This window comes from Mchenga conophoros, linkage group LG22 (assembly GCF_057382185.1).
Source record: "Mchenga conophoros isolate Kocher_MC1m ecotype Shallow Benthic linkage group LG22, M_conophoros_male_GT1.1, whole genome shotgun sequence".
In the NCBI taxonomy this organism is placed as follows: Eukaryota; Metazoa; Chordata; class Actinopteri; order Cichliformes; family Cichlidae; genus Mchenga; species Mchenga conophoros.
In genome coordinates this window covers 11,069,942-11,085,979 of record NC_140546.1, presented here as the reverse complement: position 1 = coordinate 11,085,979, position 16,038 = coordinate 11,069,942, and the positions used below count along the sequence as shown (strand labels likewise).

General features: G+C 40.6%; 1 protein-coding gene across 3 annotated transcripts in view; it reads right to left on the bottom strand.

The window, feature by feature from the left end:
* Positions 1–486: 486 nt before the first annotated feature.
* myo1g (myosin IG) overlaps positions 487–16,038 on the bottom strand; it is a 70,582-nt gene continuing 55,030 nt past the window's right edge. For all 3 annotated transcript variants that reach the window (XM_085261991.1, XM_085261992.1, XM_085261990.1), the window contains one exon: positions 487–1,958. In XM_085261991.1, the coding sequence (XP_085118117.1) occupies positions 1,796–1,958 (163 nt within the window). In that variant the 3' untranslated portion in view covers positions 487–1,795. The remainder of the gene's footprint in view (positions 1,959–16,038) is intronic.

Genomic DNA, 16,038 nt, shown 5'->3' with positions numbered 1-16,038 from the left:
CACCAGAATGTGAAACTGAAGCAGAGACTTCTTGGGTCATTTGTTAGTACAGTAAGCCACACAACATTTTTTTGGCTGATAATACATCTAAAATATCTCAAACAAAGTGGATAGGTCTGGTTCAGTCACAGACTGTTCGCCTTAATTGAGTTTAAAATGATCGGTTATGTAAAAAGCCCTCCGGGACTAAACAACAACAAACCCTGTTCAGTTGTTATAAGCATGTAAATCAGCTACAGAGACTGAAACCATGTTTGTAGCAGGCTGTAAACATGTTTATTCCTGCTGTAACATGGGAGTCTGTGGGGATTAACTCATATTTGGAGTTAGTCTTGAGTGGCCACCAGAGGAACTGTAGTTTATAGTCCTGGCTTTATTTTTTTACCACTTGTATTATGTAAGTATCAGTTCCTTCCACGGGACAGTTTGCATCAAACATTGAGACAACAAACTAAAGGACTAATAATGACAATTATGCAGCAATCTTTACTATTAAAGGATCATTTTCTTTAAGCATGTCCGTAAATCTGGTTCATACCAAATGGTTTATCTGTTCTTCAATTGTAAATATTCTGGGAAGAATTACACAAAAGAGCTCAAATTTATCTGCAGCTGCTGTTAGTTAGACCTGGAAAACACTCATGATTATTAATGTAAAAAAACATTTATTGTCACAATTATTGTTTCTACAAATCTCAAAACGTGAACAATGCAAAGGTAGCACGATTTTCAACGGCACTGTAGAAACACACAAGGTTCAATTTAATCACACGTTTCTTGTTTTCTATGATTGGTTAGCTTTAACCATGATAAACAAGCTGGGCTTCAGTTTAGTGCGGCTTCTCCTGAGACGACAAATTTACACTTTATTTAATGCCGTACTTTTATTTAAAGTTCTGTAAAAGACTCCAATAGAAGACGTTTGTATAAAAGCAGGTTTCATTGTGAGTTTGTTCACAATAAAAGAAACATATCTGGACAACCAGATAGCACAATAAATAAACAAGGAATGTTCAGTTTCATTCCTCAGAAATCATTTAAATGATCTCTCCAGTGCTGGTTTGTGTTTATCAGTCTAACTATCAGGAAAGGGGATGAGAGAGGAAGCAGCTCCTGCGTCACGGGGTCCAGTTTTCTGTGGACGCGGGCTCATAGCTGCCACTCAGAGGACGGATAGAAGCGTCTTTACTGATTCATTATGTTGCAGGGAAATCTTAAAGCCACTTAAGGCTGAACATTTTAATGGGTTTTAAATACTGCGTAAAGTCGACATTCACTCTGTTCATGTGGCAAAACATGAGAGAAACACTAACATACAGAGAACTTAAGTAAACATTGAATAATGAATTTTCCCCCACTGTCTTTTTTCTTTCCCCTTTTATTACTTCTGACATAATTATCTCAGTCTGCAGGCAGCGGTGTGTTACAACACAAAAACATGTCCATATTTATCATCATAAAAAGTGCTTTTTGTTTCTGTTTTTTCAATCATATCTTAAAAAAACATCTTTATATTTCATAAAAATACAAAAAAGCATAAACAGTACGATACATATAAATGTGTTATAAATGAATATAAAAGTATTTCAGCTTTCAGTTTCCTCTGCGTGCTGAAGAAAGCAGATTCTCCCAGAAAAAATGCTCAGATTACTACTTTAAAATCCTCATATACTGCAAAATTGTTTATATGTATTAAAAGAAATTCTTGCTAAAGTCCAGCTGGGATGTCTGTGGCTGATATTTTCTCCTTAGATGTCGATGAGGTGTAGCTGTTAATGGTTTGACTGGGGGACTGTTAGTTAGCGGGCACCAGCAGGATGAAACCGTCTTTACTCTTCTTGAAATCGGCGATGGTTTGACCGGCTTTGGTCTCCACCGAGATGTTCTTGGGCTTGCCTCGCATGTGAATCTCCAAACCTGAACGGCAAACCTTCACAGGAAACTGGACTTTTTTCACCCTGGAAGACAACAACACAAACATTTGGGTTTCAATAACTTTGCCAGAACTGATACGTGATTAGCTGATGGTTATCATGGTTACAGGGACCAGGATCACTCATTAAACTGCTGGAATATTGATCTGGTCAGTTAAATAGCAGAAGATGTTCAGACACAATTGCTCAGTGGGAAAATTACAAGGAGGTTTAAAACATGTCCACATCCATCCATGTCCATATACGGGCTGTAGAAATCACTTTTATTGCCACTTATATATTATCTTGGATATTAGACGAAAGTATGAAGCTGCTTTTGATTCACTTGGAGACAGACTTTTTGTTAAGCCTTTTTTGACTGAATTCCCAGATGCACAGATATAAAACTAACTTTGATCTTTATTTCATTTTTACCCAGACATTAAAATACAGGTCTACACAAGCTAAGATTCAAGAGTCCCAAACCTGCCCACTGGTGTGTGGGTTTTAGGAACATTGCATTAATTGCTGCTAATCCAAAATCTTGGGATACCAAAATTGCAGTCTGCTCCTCTTAGAAGTGTGTTTTGAATGTCTACCGCAACAAGACTACAACATTTCCAGAGCAAGTCACAAAGTAAAAAAAAGAAAAAAACCCAAAACTGAAGCATCACCACAAAATATTTGTTATTGATCACCTAACACCTGGCTGTTTGCTGAGTTCTCCTGATCAAAGCAGTATCCAGCCCCTCTGCTGACAGCTGGGGCATGAAAGTGTGCCCGGGCTCGCTCGGCTGCTGCACAGTCAGCTGAAGATGATCCACTGTGAAGTCGCTGCTTCCTCCTCGACCCCTGGGGATCCCGCAGCCTCAGCGTGGCTGCCTTGACCCCGCTGCTCCACCAAACACAAGCTGGCCCAGCACATGGCTGGATCTGTGCAGCATGCTTATAAAGACTCTAACACTGAATCCACCTACGTCATAGTCAGAGGCCCAGGGGAGTTTAAGGCTCAGACTCCTGCTTGTAAGAATGTTTCTCTTGCGAATGTATTCTCTCCTTCTCCAATCAGCAAACACTCTCAGTTTCAATTCAAGTTAATGGCTTTAAAAAAGAGATGAAAGGCAATATTTACATAATGACTATTTGTGGATGCCTCTGAATATTGGTAATGTGACTGATGATAAAGGCTGGCTTGTAAAGATAAGCCAACTTGGCAAGCTTGAGGTTAGTTTGGCAAGACAGACGAATGTGTTGTTTCAAAGTGTTTGTGTCATCTTCTCCCCAGACTGCATGGTCGTCTTCAAAAATTTGGCTGGAAATCATAAAGGATAAAGTCCCATTTTTGGGAAGATTGCATAATTATTGTTATGCAACAGTGCTGGCAATCGTTGGTGCAAATCTGAGGAGAAACACCTGAAATCTTAGAGTTTAAATATGCAGTTTATTATAGTGTTATATAAATATATAACGCTATGTACATTAGCGGAATAGAGATAGGAATAGGGTGAACTGGATTATAAGTGTGCGGTAATGCTTTTGTTTTGGAAGTGCTAGGTTTTTGTGTGTGCATTGTGTTTTAACCCTTCACCAAACTCTGGGGACCTCCCATAAAGTCGGTTAAAAGTACAATAAAAAAATTATCCTGCATATTAAATATAATTTGAGGCTTTGCCCCCTGGCACTAGATTGCATATATTGCAATGTCCTGATCCAACATTGTTTGGACAAATATTTTTGCCTCCAATTAGGCTCAGGTTCATGAATACTCAAGTTTGTCTTTGACAAGCAAGAAAAATGTTTTTTTTCTGGAAGTGGTATTTGCTGGAACTTTCAGTTTTACCTCATTTGTTTGAATTGTTTCAAAGCAAAGACAAGTCTGTATTGAACATTTAAAGATGATGATTAGCATTAAATACATTTAACTTTCATTTTCATGGAACTGGTTGTCAAGTTTTTACTATAGCTAACCAACATGATTAGACTAGCTTATTTGCTAGTTTAGCAAATGAATTGATTTGCTGAACTAGCAAAAAAGCTAGTTCAGCTAGCAAATAAGCTAGTTCAGCTAGCAAATAAGCTAGTTCAGCAAATTAATTTTCTAATTCATTTGTTATAAACTAATCATGAAGTTTTTGTTTAGCCTAGCTGATGGTATTCAGGTTTCTCATGTGATGTCAGAGGCGCATTGCGTGCATGTGTGTACTCCCTGATGGGTTGGTGAGTGGTTGCTGGTTGTCACTAGGCCAAATAATAAGAGTGCTTCACCAAAAACCTCCTTTTCCCTGTACTTTAATGTCTAGCAGATTGTCAAGGTTCTTCATGGTTTGCATGGAAGACAGCGGGTTGTCTGCAAACACATTTGCTAACTTCTAGTTGAACTAGAAAAAAAATTGCAATGGACAACATATGTCTTAGTGCTGTAGCCAAAATGTTAAAAAAGTGAAACTTTTGCTTTGAAGGTAAAAGGGCTTAATTTCCTGTATTAGCCGCTTATATTATAACATTTATAAGAGAAAATGAAGCACGGTCACTCTTTTATAACTAAAAAAAACTCATTAAACACATTGAGCTATCAGAGGTGTGATAGCTTAATGTAATAAACCATAACAGACAATTACAGAGAAATGCAGCCGCATTCTGAATAAAACAAAAAGATTATCCGGTGGAAAACCTCATATTTGGATCAGGTAATCAAATTGCGTAAAAATATGCTTCAAGTCAAGCAGTGGGGACATATTTCTTGAATTTTCTGACGGAAACTGAGATCTCTATTTTTAAAGTTGCAGATGCATTATTTGCTGTGCTCTTTCTAAAAGAGTTTGACCTCAGTCACTGCAATTTTCCAGAGCTGTGATGCTATTCATCATGAATCACCCCAACAGGTGTGGCCCTGCTGTTTTTTTCTCAGCCAAGCCAACCCTGCCTGGCTGAACCCCCAAACCAGCTGTCCAGCCCTGCTGGACTATGATAAACCTGACACAAAAACCCACTGACCTCCAGAGAGCTTTTTTAATTTCTGCACAATGCTGACCTCATCGTAGCACTACCAGAAGTGAAACCCAACTCCGGCAGCGCACATTGAGAAAAGCCTCTGGCTGCGCCTGAGGACAGTGGATGACAGGCTGCAGAGGCCTGTGAATTTTTCTGCTGCAGCAAGAGAATTTTGTTTTAAGGCTGAGATTGTCCACAATAACCAGACTGTCCTCCACCAATAGAAATCGGCCCAGATGTTGCTTGTGCAAACATTTAATGTTCACAAGCACTAGATGGGGAACCACCTTTAACTAGGAGGTCATTGGAGGACCTCACTTTGCAAATTCATTAAAAAAAAGAACAGATTAGCCATCTTTAAGTCTACATAACATGTTTTAGATAACGTACATAGCAGGGAAGACATTCTCTCAAGGTGCACAAGAGGATTAAAGAAGTAACTGAGGACTGGGACAGATAGAAGTCACTGACCGAGTGCACGATTTCTCAACACATTTCCATTTTTTTCCAACTTAAATGATGCTTTAAAGCTGCACAAAGCATGTTGTTACATTACAGCCAAACCTCCCAGGAAGCAGTTTGGGGTGGATGGATCGGTGTACAACCAAACCGTCAATGTCTGACACTGTGGTGTCCAGCCTGTGGCCTTTAACCAACAATTACCACGACCATGACCCTGCCCTAACCAAACTGTTTCATTTACCTACACCCACCCTTTAGACAACACCCTTATGAATGATTAGTTTGTTTTGATGTATTGTTTTTTGCAGTTATGGACTGCTGGATAGTTTTTTTAATATATTAAAGCTTCTCACAATAATTTTGTAGTTTTGAGTAATTCAGACTACAACTATTTAACAGTTGTTTTTTTAAAACAGACAAACTGCTCAGACAAACAATCCAGATTCTGGCCAAATTCTTGCACAAACCTGTTGCCCAGTAGCCAGAAATGCATCCTCATTCGCTCGGAAGTTTCTGGCATGTTTGAAAATATCACCACAAAATCACAGATGCTCTCCTATCAGCCCTGATTTATGAGAGCAGCAGTGAGCGAGAGTGAGAGTGAGAGGGGAGCTGTATTAAATGTAACGGAAAATAAACAACATGGTGGCTTTAATTTGATTTGATTCGTTTTCTTGTGTAAGGTCGCATGAATATTGATTTCAGATGTTTCCAATCTTGTCTCACATCTATTAATGAGCAACAAAATGCCAACCCCCCCCCAAGACAGAGACAGTTAAGTGGTTTGAGGAGCTCTTGTGGCCTGAGTTTACTTGGGTGAAGGTTTGATTCTTTTATTCTCTTTGAAAACCTTCAATATTAGATGTTAGCATTCTCTGTCTGTACTGTGCAGAAAATAAAAAGAAGGCCCAGAAATGCAGGTCGACCTTGACATAAAAGTGAACCTGTTGGGATTGGCTTTTTTTCTTATCTTCTGTTATATATAAGGTCTAAAAAGGCTGTTCAATTTAAACATGGCTAAAAGAGGCCAGCATGTTTATAAAAAAAAATGATTGCTAAGTTTCAGTTTTTTTCTATTCTTGGCTCTGTATGATGTCAATAAGAGCTGATGTATTTAATGTAATCATCTGTGAGCATCTTTACCTGCAGGAGGGGCAGTTAGTCAGAGGATAGTTAAATTATAGCTCTGTCAGTAGGATGACAACCTCCTTGCTACTAGGCTAAAGCGGCAGGTTGCCTGATGACTGCATTAAGTTTTTTTTTGCTTAGGGAAACTGATTGCAAGCTGCTGCAGTGACCACTTGGTTGTAAAGTGACTGCACAGGTCAACTGATGGAAGACAACCGGTCTCCAAACAATCGTGCCCTGAATCAGACTGGCTGTAATCACTCTCCAAAAGACTGAGAAAGGTTTTCAAATCTTATTTATAAACCCAGGGAATACCAACACGATGCTATCAATCTGAGTCATACTGCACCAATAAGAAACACTCGTCTGTGCTGCGTCTCTTTAGGTGATTTAACTGGTTGCAGACTATTTGGGTTATATTTCTATATGATAACAAGATTAAAGACATTTCTGTTTATGATTGGACGGTTAAGACATATTATGACACACCCCATTGCATGTAATGTGTTGATGTTAGTGTGACTCAGTCTTATTGCCATTTTATCAGTGCACCAAACTCACTTTGAGGACAGGTCACATCTGGTCACCTTCTTCAACAAGACTGCAAGCTCACTGAACAAGGTCGCAGTAATTTTGTTTGGGCCACCGTCTCCAACCACTGTTTTCCAAATGTTCATACAGAGAGAAGCTAAAGCAGCTTGTCTCTGATAAACTGAGGTGCTGCACCAAGGCTTAGAATAAAGTAAATAAAGATTATTTTAACTTTGAGCTGTGGACAAGCTCCTCTATCACAGTCCACAAATAAAAAATATGCAGCTGGTAATGAACAGAACCAGTCGTCTTTTGTTCTTTCCTCTCATGAAGAAGACTCACACCTCAGGTTGTTGTGAACGCTGTGTGGCTAAAACAGTCACCGTGATTGGAAAGCGTTAGCAGGGTTACACGTGCTGCTCTCACTGCCTATGACAGGAGGAGTGAAAAGCTGTTTAATTATAATAATAATTTTCCATCCATCTTTTTTTATATATACAATTTTTTCACATATTTTCAAACAAAGATGTAAAGATTCCCCTCTGCAAACTACCCATCGTAGTTGTCATTGTGATAGCTTATTTTATGAACATCTCCCCTTTGGTATTGAGTTCAAAATGTCCTCCATGGAAATCATAAAATCAGTGACACATATTAGGAGACAGTCTGTACGGGAGCAGTGGGATGTGGTATATAAACATGGTCCACAGGCTCCTGTCTGCAAAAACGTCCTCATGCTGCAGTCAAATAATTCATGGAGACGACGGTGCAGACAGAACTGGGATGAGCAGCAGCTCCTGGAGGAGCCCTTGGACCCTCCACTCCTCATCTCATCTCCCCTTTTTTCTGCCTCCTCCTCCTCCCCCTCTTCAGCTTTTTCTAGGATTTCTCCCTGTCATCCCCAATATAATGCTGGATGCTGATAATCCGATGTGAGTACATGCCTCTGGTGTCTCCATTATGGAGACTTACAGGCCATTTCATTTACAGCTGAGCTGCATGTGTGGTGAGGAATAGCCAGTGAGCCTGCTGAAACACAGGGCTTCTGATGCTGTGTGTGCCACTGTAGGAAAATCAGATCAACAACAACACTCCCATGCAGCATAGCTCAGAGGGAGTAATGTGCCAACACAGATAAAAGATGCTTCTAATGTCTTTTTACACAGTTTTCTTTAGAAACAGTTTGTCCTGCTGGAGGACACTGCTCAGTAAACTGAATATTTTATAATATTATCAGAAGCTTCTCTTCACTTTAAACAGAAAATGGGGATCAGTGCCTCCAAGGGACAAGCGGTGACACAGCAACCACGATTAAATCATGACTGATAATTAAAATGTAACTGCTGAACAATAAAAAGATTATCTGTCCCAAGGAGACAGAAGCATGACACACTTGTATGGGATATGCACAGTATGATTAAAACATCACCTGCATTTATGTTTATGAGCCTGTGTGTCTGCACCGCTCTGCCATCAAGACTTGGAGCTGATGAATACATATATCAACTGTTAGTTTCACTAAAACAGACTGGAGAGAAGACCTCAGTCTATACACGCATTGACAGAACTATGACTGGGAAAAAGAACGCATGTCTATGGTGGATGAATATCAGCTATTTTATTATGGCCAAATAAACTGTAACTAATACTGTCAAACAAACTTATCGTAGCTGCGCCACCACGACTTATAGTTACAGCTGTGGGTGGATGCAAATCAGCCTGCTTAATAAGATAATCAGCTGAATGGAAGCATCTGATTCAGGACATCCCCCAAACTTCACCACTAACAACAGCTATTTTTTATTCGCATAAGGCGAGTAGATCTGAAGTTCATCAAACAGCTTTATGTTAAATAACTTCCTAAAACATTAAATCATAAGTGTGATTTGCATTTTTAGAAAGCTTTGATTTCAATTCACATGCTGACTAGAAACCATGTGCTTGAGAGTCTAAGGAGCTTGGAAAGAAAAGCGTCTGGACTTCTTTGAGTTGCTTGAAGACGTTTCACCTCTCATCCGAGAAGCTTCTTCAGTTCTAAGGGTCAAATGGTGGAGAGTCCCAGATTTAAACCCAGTGGGAGTTTCCCAATCCAATTTTCGGATGAGAGGTGAAACGTCTTCAAGCAACTCAAAGAAGTCCAGACGCTTTTCTTTCCAAGCTCCTTAGACTACGTTGACCTGGATGACTGAGAATTTTCACAGACACCATGTGCTTGAGAGTTTATAGTAGATGGACTGTTTTTTTTAGCCTTACATTAAACTAAAGCACCTTCCACACCATGTGGATTCACTTTTTCTGTTGTGCCTTTAAGGTGGCAGTGTGGGTACTGACAGCTAAATTTATGTCTATACAAAAGAAGTCAACACCTCCATCTGAGGTGATGCAAAACATAACAGATGCCATCAATGTTGCTGTGCTGCGATGGTATCATGGTGACTAGCTGTGACCCTAAAAGATGGATGCAGTCACAAATGAAACTAGACATGACGTGTAAGGCGAGATCTGATGGTGGCTGCATGCTCACTGGCTAATGACTTGTGACTAACTGATCCTTAGCCAATGATCTTAAAAGGTTTACCATACTTTAAGTCTAATGGGGACCATAACTTAAAAGTAATGTTCAGTGTTTCAGTGTGACCTGAAATTAATGATTGAGCTCATGAACTTTGCCATAGATATTTATACAGTTTTAAGTGTAAGTGGTTTAGCCCTCTAGAGTCGAATCAAATGACCAATTAAAAACGATGTGGCAGCAAGATACACCATCGCTGAGTCTCCATTTCAACGTATGTTATCGTATGTTACGACAGTGATACTGTGATTTTTAGGATTTGTATTTAGTGTTGTTGTTTTTTGGTTTTCTCGAATGTTTGTTGTGAGGCAACTTCTGAATGTCACAGACGTTGGACAAAGAGCCACCACAGGCAAACTGTGCAAGCTGTCTCCATGTGGGAACCAGAAGGAGTGATGAACTGTGGAAGTGTCAGACCTGTGACAACTGTAAAGTCAGGTTGTGCAGTTTTTAAAGGTAAATTCAAGTATTCAAAAAAGCCACTTGTGCCTTTGCCCCTATGTGACTGTGCACCACCTTCCATATACTATGACCCCTGTGAGGATTTTTAATTTATCCTCTCCCAATCTGTCATCTGCCCATCTGTCCCTCGTCACCACGACTAATCTTACACTGTGCAGTTTATGTAAAATCTTAATTAACTCAAGAAGTCTCAAACTGTCGAGCTGCAACAACAAAACATAGTATTTTGCTTAAAGAAACCCCAAAAAGTACACAATAAAGGAGGAAATGCAGCGTCTGTTGGTTGTTGCTAATTCTCTGAAGTAAAGAGCTTGTATCAGAGGCCTGTCAGATTAGATAACAAGCAGAGAGAGCGACAACGTCTGCTCCTAATGATCCCACAGACCCTAGACAACATCAGACTGTCAAAACACACAAATTCTCTTGTGCAGCCATAACTTTCACTTTCCGCTTCCACCGCACATAAACACACATGAACACACATAGCCTGCAGATAACACTTGGGTGTGTGAAAGAACAGGCAGAAACCTGCAAAAGAAACAACAGCTTGACACCTGAAGTCATGTAACGGCACCTTCCATCAGACACTGTTAATGAGAACTTTTTGCACTGTGCAAAAGATCAGAAAGGTTTCCTCTTTTTCTTCTTCTCTGGCAATTTCTTTATCTGAATCCTCGGGTTTAGGAAAAACTGGTTCTTGAACTACACAGGTGTGCACAGACTGACCGAGCAGAGCAAAATCTGAGCATACTCTAAAGGAACTCCAGGTCCAAAGAGGAGGCAAAACTGATGAAGGCATGTTGGACGACCAAGATGAGATGCTTTAGTTCGCAGACTGTGAACTATTTATGGGCTACACAAGATATAGTCTGTCTATGTTCAGCTAATCTGACTGAACTTAAAGTCTCTTGGTTACTTCCTCTCCCACTCTCCTTTTCCTTTGGTCTGTGTGTTTTTATGAAAAAGATTCACAAATAAAATTTTCATGCAAGTGGGAAAAATTTCAGATCACGCAGAAGCATTTTCACAACACTTCTTGCCACCCTGGACATATTTGCATTTAATTGTTTCTTTCCCATTCACTTTGTATCCAGTTGAAGCTGCACAACTGAATACAGTATGAACACTCGGTTGTGATTGGAAACGGGATTAAAGGAGAAGTTTGCCATTTATAAAACCGTGTATTTGGTTCATGATGTTAAAACTGGTCTCATATTGTTGTCAGTTTAGTACATCTGAAAATGTTTAGCTTAGCACAAAGAAACAGAGGAAACACATCGTGTAAGCAGGGTGATCAAAATAACCTGCAATGCTACCCATAAAAAGGAAAAACCATAGCAAATTTGAATTTCAGCCTCTCAGGCTTTTTATTCAGCTCAAGAGCACTTAAGTACTGTTTTGACCTCTGTACGCAACTCACAATTTCACCACAAATCTCAAGTTTTGCTTCTGTAACTTTGGATTCAAGCCAAGCAGATTTTAATGTTACAGAGCCAAACAGCAATTTTGATTGGCCGAACCCACAGTCCCAGCCAGAAGGCAGAACATCAGTTCAAAAGGGTGACCAGAAACATGCTCATTTTGTGCACAGCGAATGCATACTGCTGGATGGCCTGCACTGAAAAGGCAAAGTAACCCAATGGTTTGTTCACACCCTGCCCAGCCTGCTAAAATGTTCATACAAAATGGACAATCATCAACACGTCAATGAGTTGGAGGAGATCCAGCACACACGTGTGGTCAATGGACTTGTAGTTTATTTTTGTGGCTAGATGCACACAGACATCATCATGTCACCTGTTTTTGGACTGTAGCCATACACAGAACAAAAAACTACCCAAAGACACCTAAAGACATCACACTACAAACACAAGCTCACACGCAGTCAATACGCAAGTAAAGACACTAAACAGGAACTGACATATACAATACTAACCAGAAACCTAACCTCTGAAATATAACATAACCCACAGAGCCTTACACTATGGGGACTGACTTGTTTTGGTGCAAGATGTCTGTATGCCAATAGTCTGTAAAACAAAAAAGTGTAAAAACAAGATGCACAGCTAAACCACTTCTTAGTTTGGAGCAGTAAACTTCCCAACCCGTTCTCACTCCCAAAGCGTAACATTTTACGCTAGGTGACAAATCGTCACCATATTACGTTTTCGGCTACCCACCACGTTCCTAAATGACGACCTCGGAAAAAGAGGAAATATGAGAACCGTCTGGACTGAACCTACACATGTTCGCTCTTTTTCTTCAAATCGCTTAGAAACACGCTATTTAACATCATTAAAGTCCTGGTTACGGTCTGGAATAAGGTTATGGTTAGGGCTAGGGATAAGGTTAGGTTTAGGGCTGGAATACAGGGCTGGAACGTCTATTACCGCGGGAGCGTCATTGCACTGGATTCCAGCCATAACCCACCGCGTACCATAAGAACGCCGAAGGTCTCCTTTCGCGTTCCTCAGGAACGCCGCGGGACGTGACAAAACGTCGACATGTTACGCCTCGGGAGTGAGAACGCTCTGAAACTTCCTGAAGCTACTCAGATAACAGGCATTCCCTTCAACGCTACATTTTTTGTATAGATCACACACACATTACATAACATCAGTCGGTTACGATTAATTATTTGTCATTACTTAACATGACCCTGTTTGCTGTCTCCCCCTCTTTGCAATCTTCTATCCCATCCATCTTCTTCTCAGAATTTGACACTCTGTCCTCACAATCCTCCAGTTTTCCCCTTGCAGTCTTAATTAGCACTTCCCCAGCTGCCTGGCAACCATCGCTGGGGCAACAGCATCATCTGCAGCCCCCACAGCGGGGACAACGGGGGCTGAGGCCACTCAAGTCTTCGGGTATGGGCAGGCGGGGAGCTGACCATCCTGCAGGGTTCGCTTTAGCGTCATAGCGTTGATCATCACCACCCATCCATTATGATAACCATCAGCATCATCGCTAACAGTGGGCCTATCTTAACTGGCTGCACCCTGCATGGTGAGCCTCAGCAGGGGGGCATTCTGGGAAAAAAAAGTGATTCATACTGTAAGAACAGCAGAGTTGATGCATACAGAGCGACTTCTCCGAATGGATAAAATATGATTTAAGATGCGACGCCAACACTCTGCAGACTTAAAACTGGCTCATGCACATGGCTTGAATCACTGAGTGAAAGGCACTTAAATAATTTTCCTGGTCCTGATTAATTCTCGGGACAACAGACATGTTTCTGAGATAAGAGCAAATCCGTTTAAGAGAGAGTCAATGACGGAGCGCACAAAGCAAGAGCCCAGCGTCTCCTCAAATTGATTATCGATAAGGCGGTCGAACTTTATCAGGGGTTTTTATGCAGCAGGAACATTTGTCACTGGATAGGCAACTCTTAGTCATGCCTGCTACTGAACCCGTACTGGTGCAGATATCTTCAGCTGAGCGACGATAAAACAAACAGCCAATCATGTGCTTTGTTAAAAACATTTCATTTATTACGGTTTAGTAGTTGGCACTAAAGCAACATTGTAGTGAAGAATGAAAATGATTGTGAGGAATCCATTTGTTGCACTCGGAGGAGGATTTGGAGGCAGCACGTGTGCCGTTTGAATCCACAAAGAGGCCTTTTGATGCAGTTTCAAGGTCAGTGGCTCAGTCTGAGTGCACCCAGGAGGCTTTAAAAGTTAAACGAACAGGAGCCAACGTCTTCATAAACCTGCTCCTCCGCTGATGTTGTCTTTGATGTAAATGTGTGAGAAGGCGCTCATTAGGAAAGCATGATGTAGTATTCACTTTGTCTAAATCTTTCACAGCACACTTGATGTTTCGAAAACATCTCACGGCTGTACTGTAGTATCTCCTTCATCTGCATTCATGCCGCTTTCAATTTAATTCAATCCAATACAGTTTGATTTATATAACACTGGCTCACAACAACAGCCATCTCTTCATCATCATAAAGAGCCAACGGTTTCAAAGAAAACCTCAACGAGCAGACTCGGCAACAGAGGGGAGGAAGAATTCACTTTTAACATGTAGAGACCTCTGGCAGAACAAGTGTTAGGGATGCACAGTTGGTGGGGGTGACAAGAGAGAGAAGAGGAACAAGGAAGGAACAAGATGTTTTCATGAGAAGCACAAAAGTGAATACAAACAGTGCACATGGACACATTTGCAAACACACTGTGCCCAGCATGCGGATAAATATGCAGGACACAAATCAGACAGGAGTAAAGCAGCAAAAAGCAAGCTTTAAAGGGGGGCGAATAATGTTTTCCCTCATTTTCTTTCTCAGACTTTAAAAAAATATGGTTAATATATTTGCAAGTTATACCAGTGAGTGAGTGAGTTATTTTCCACTCTCTCATCTATATGATTTCATTAGACGTATCTCTTTAAAGTTACTCTTTAATAAAAATACTGGAAAAGAACAGTAAACTTCTACCTTAATAATAAAAGTTGAAACAGAATATTAATATTCCAAGAGGGAAAACTGAACTGTCTTTTCAGAAAAATAGACCAAAACCAAAACAGGAAAACAGGAACACGAGAGGAGCACAGGAGAGACAAGAAGTCAGAGAACATGGGCTGCAAACTCAGGTAGGCAAACAAACAGAAACAAACAGATGTCCTGACAGCAAAGGAGTCAGGGAAGAGAAGGTTATATATACACATGGAGCGGAAAGGGAAATAAAGAACAAAAGAAACAAATCAGGGAGAGACAGCCAATTAAAAAGGGGGCGAAAAACAAAGACTTCAAACTAGCAGAGAAGCAAACCAAGAAATAAATAAGAAACAGGCACAGAAACACAGGGGACACGTGCAAAAGTACAAAATACTAAAACACAAGAGGGGAGCCAAAGAAAAACTTTGAAAGCACATAGTACCAGAACGGCTGTGTTAGGAAGAAATACCTGACAGAACCAGTAGTGCAAATACACAATATGCACTCTAACTGCACTGTGTGAACACCATCAGGTAGTAAACTCAAATACGAGAATTTAGAAACTTTGCCATAAAGTTCTGTGACATCATTATTTTAAGGAGTTTTCTGTACTGGGCCTGTTGTTAAAGGGTATTCGGTCCATTTGGTATACCTGTAGTGAGTCTGTTTGGTCTTGCTGACACTAAGTCAGACTCGTTCCTGCTGGGCTTCACCATGGTAGCCATTTTTTTGACAGAATTTCTTGGTGCAGTCAAAGTGGTGAAAAACAGGCCCAAGTCTTCACATTGTCCCTCTGGCTTCATTGAACATTACCATCTACAGTAGCTCAGGCTAGAGCAGTTTGCAGCTCAGTGTGAAGTAGCAAGAAGGAAAATTAGCACCTCCAAGTCAAAAAGCGCATCCACACTGAAACGACTAGCAGTGATGTGACAACGGGAAACAGCAGAAACTCTGCGACATTCAGTGACTTCAAGTATGAATGGGTAAAACTACTGCTGGTGATCTTAAGTTGCCAAGTTCTGGGTTAAACTTTTCTCAAGTTCAAGGCAAGCGATTGAACTATCAGCAACTACCAGTGAGAATAAACGATGCCACTGACTGAAACATTTCAGCATGGTAATTATATGAGAAGGTTACCTAGGCAACTTGAGCCTGGAAAGTCTGCCAGCTACTGACTTCTAGCTACAAAGTGACAGGCGACCAGCGAATTGCTCTTGTGTGGACACACCCTTGACGCCATGGATCTCTGTAGGAGAAAGGTTAAATGTCCACTCGAGTTTGGGAAACAGCTCTTGCCCCAAGTGGAGGAGTTCAAGAATCTCAAGTTCTAAGGTTGTTGTTTGTGAATGAGGATAGGATGGATTGGTGCAGCGTCTGCAAGGATGAAGAAGCTGTTGTGGTGAAGAGAGTGCTGAGTGTGAAGCAAAGGTATACACTTACACAAGGTCATTACAAAAGGGCCATGGACACAAGTGCAGAAATGAGTTTCCTCTAAAGAGTGTCGGACAAGCATTTAAAAAGGCAAGGAATGGAGT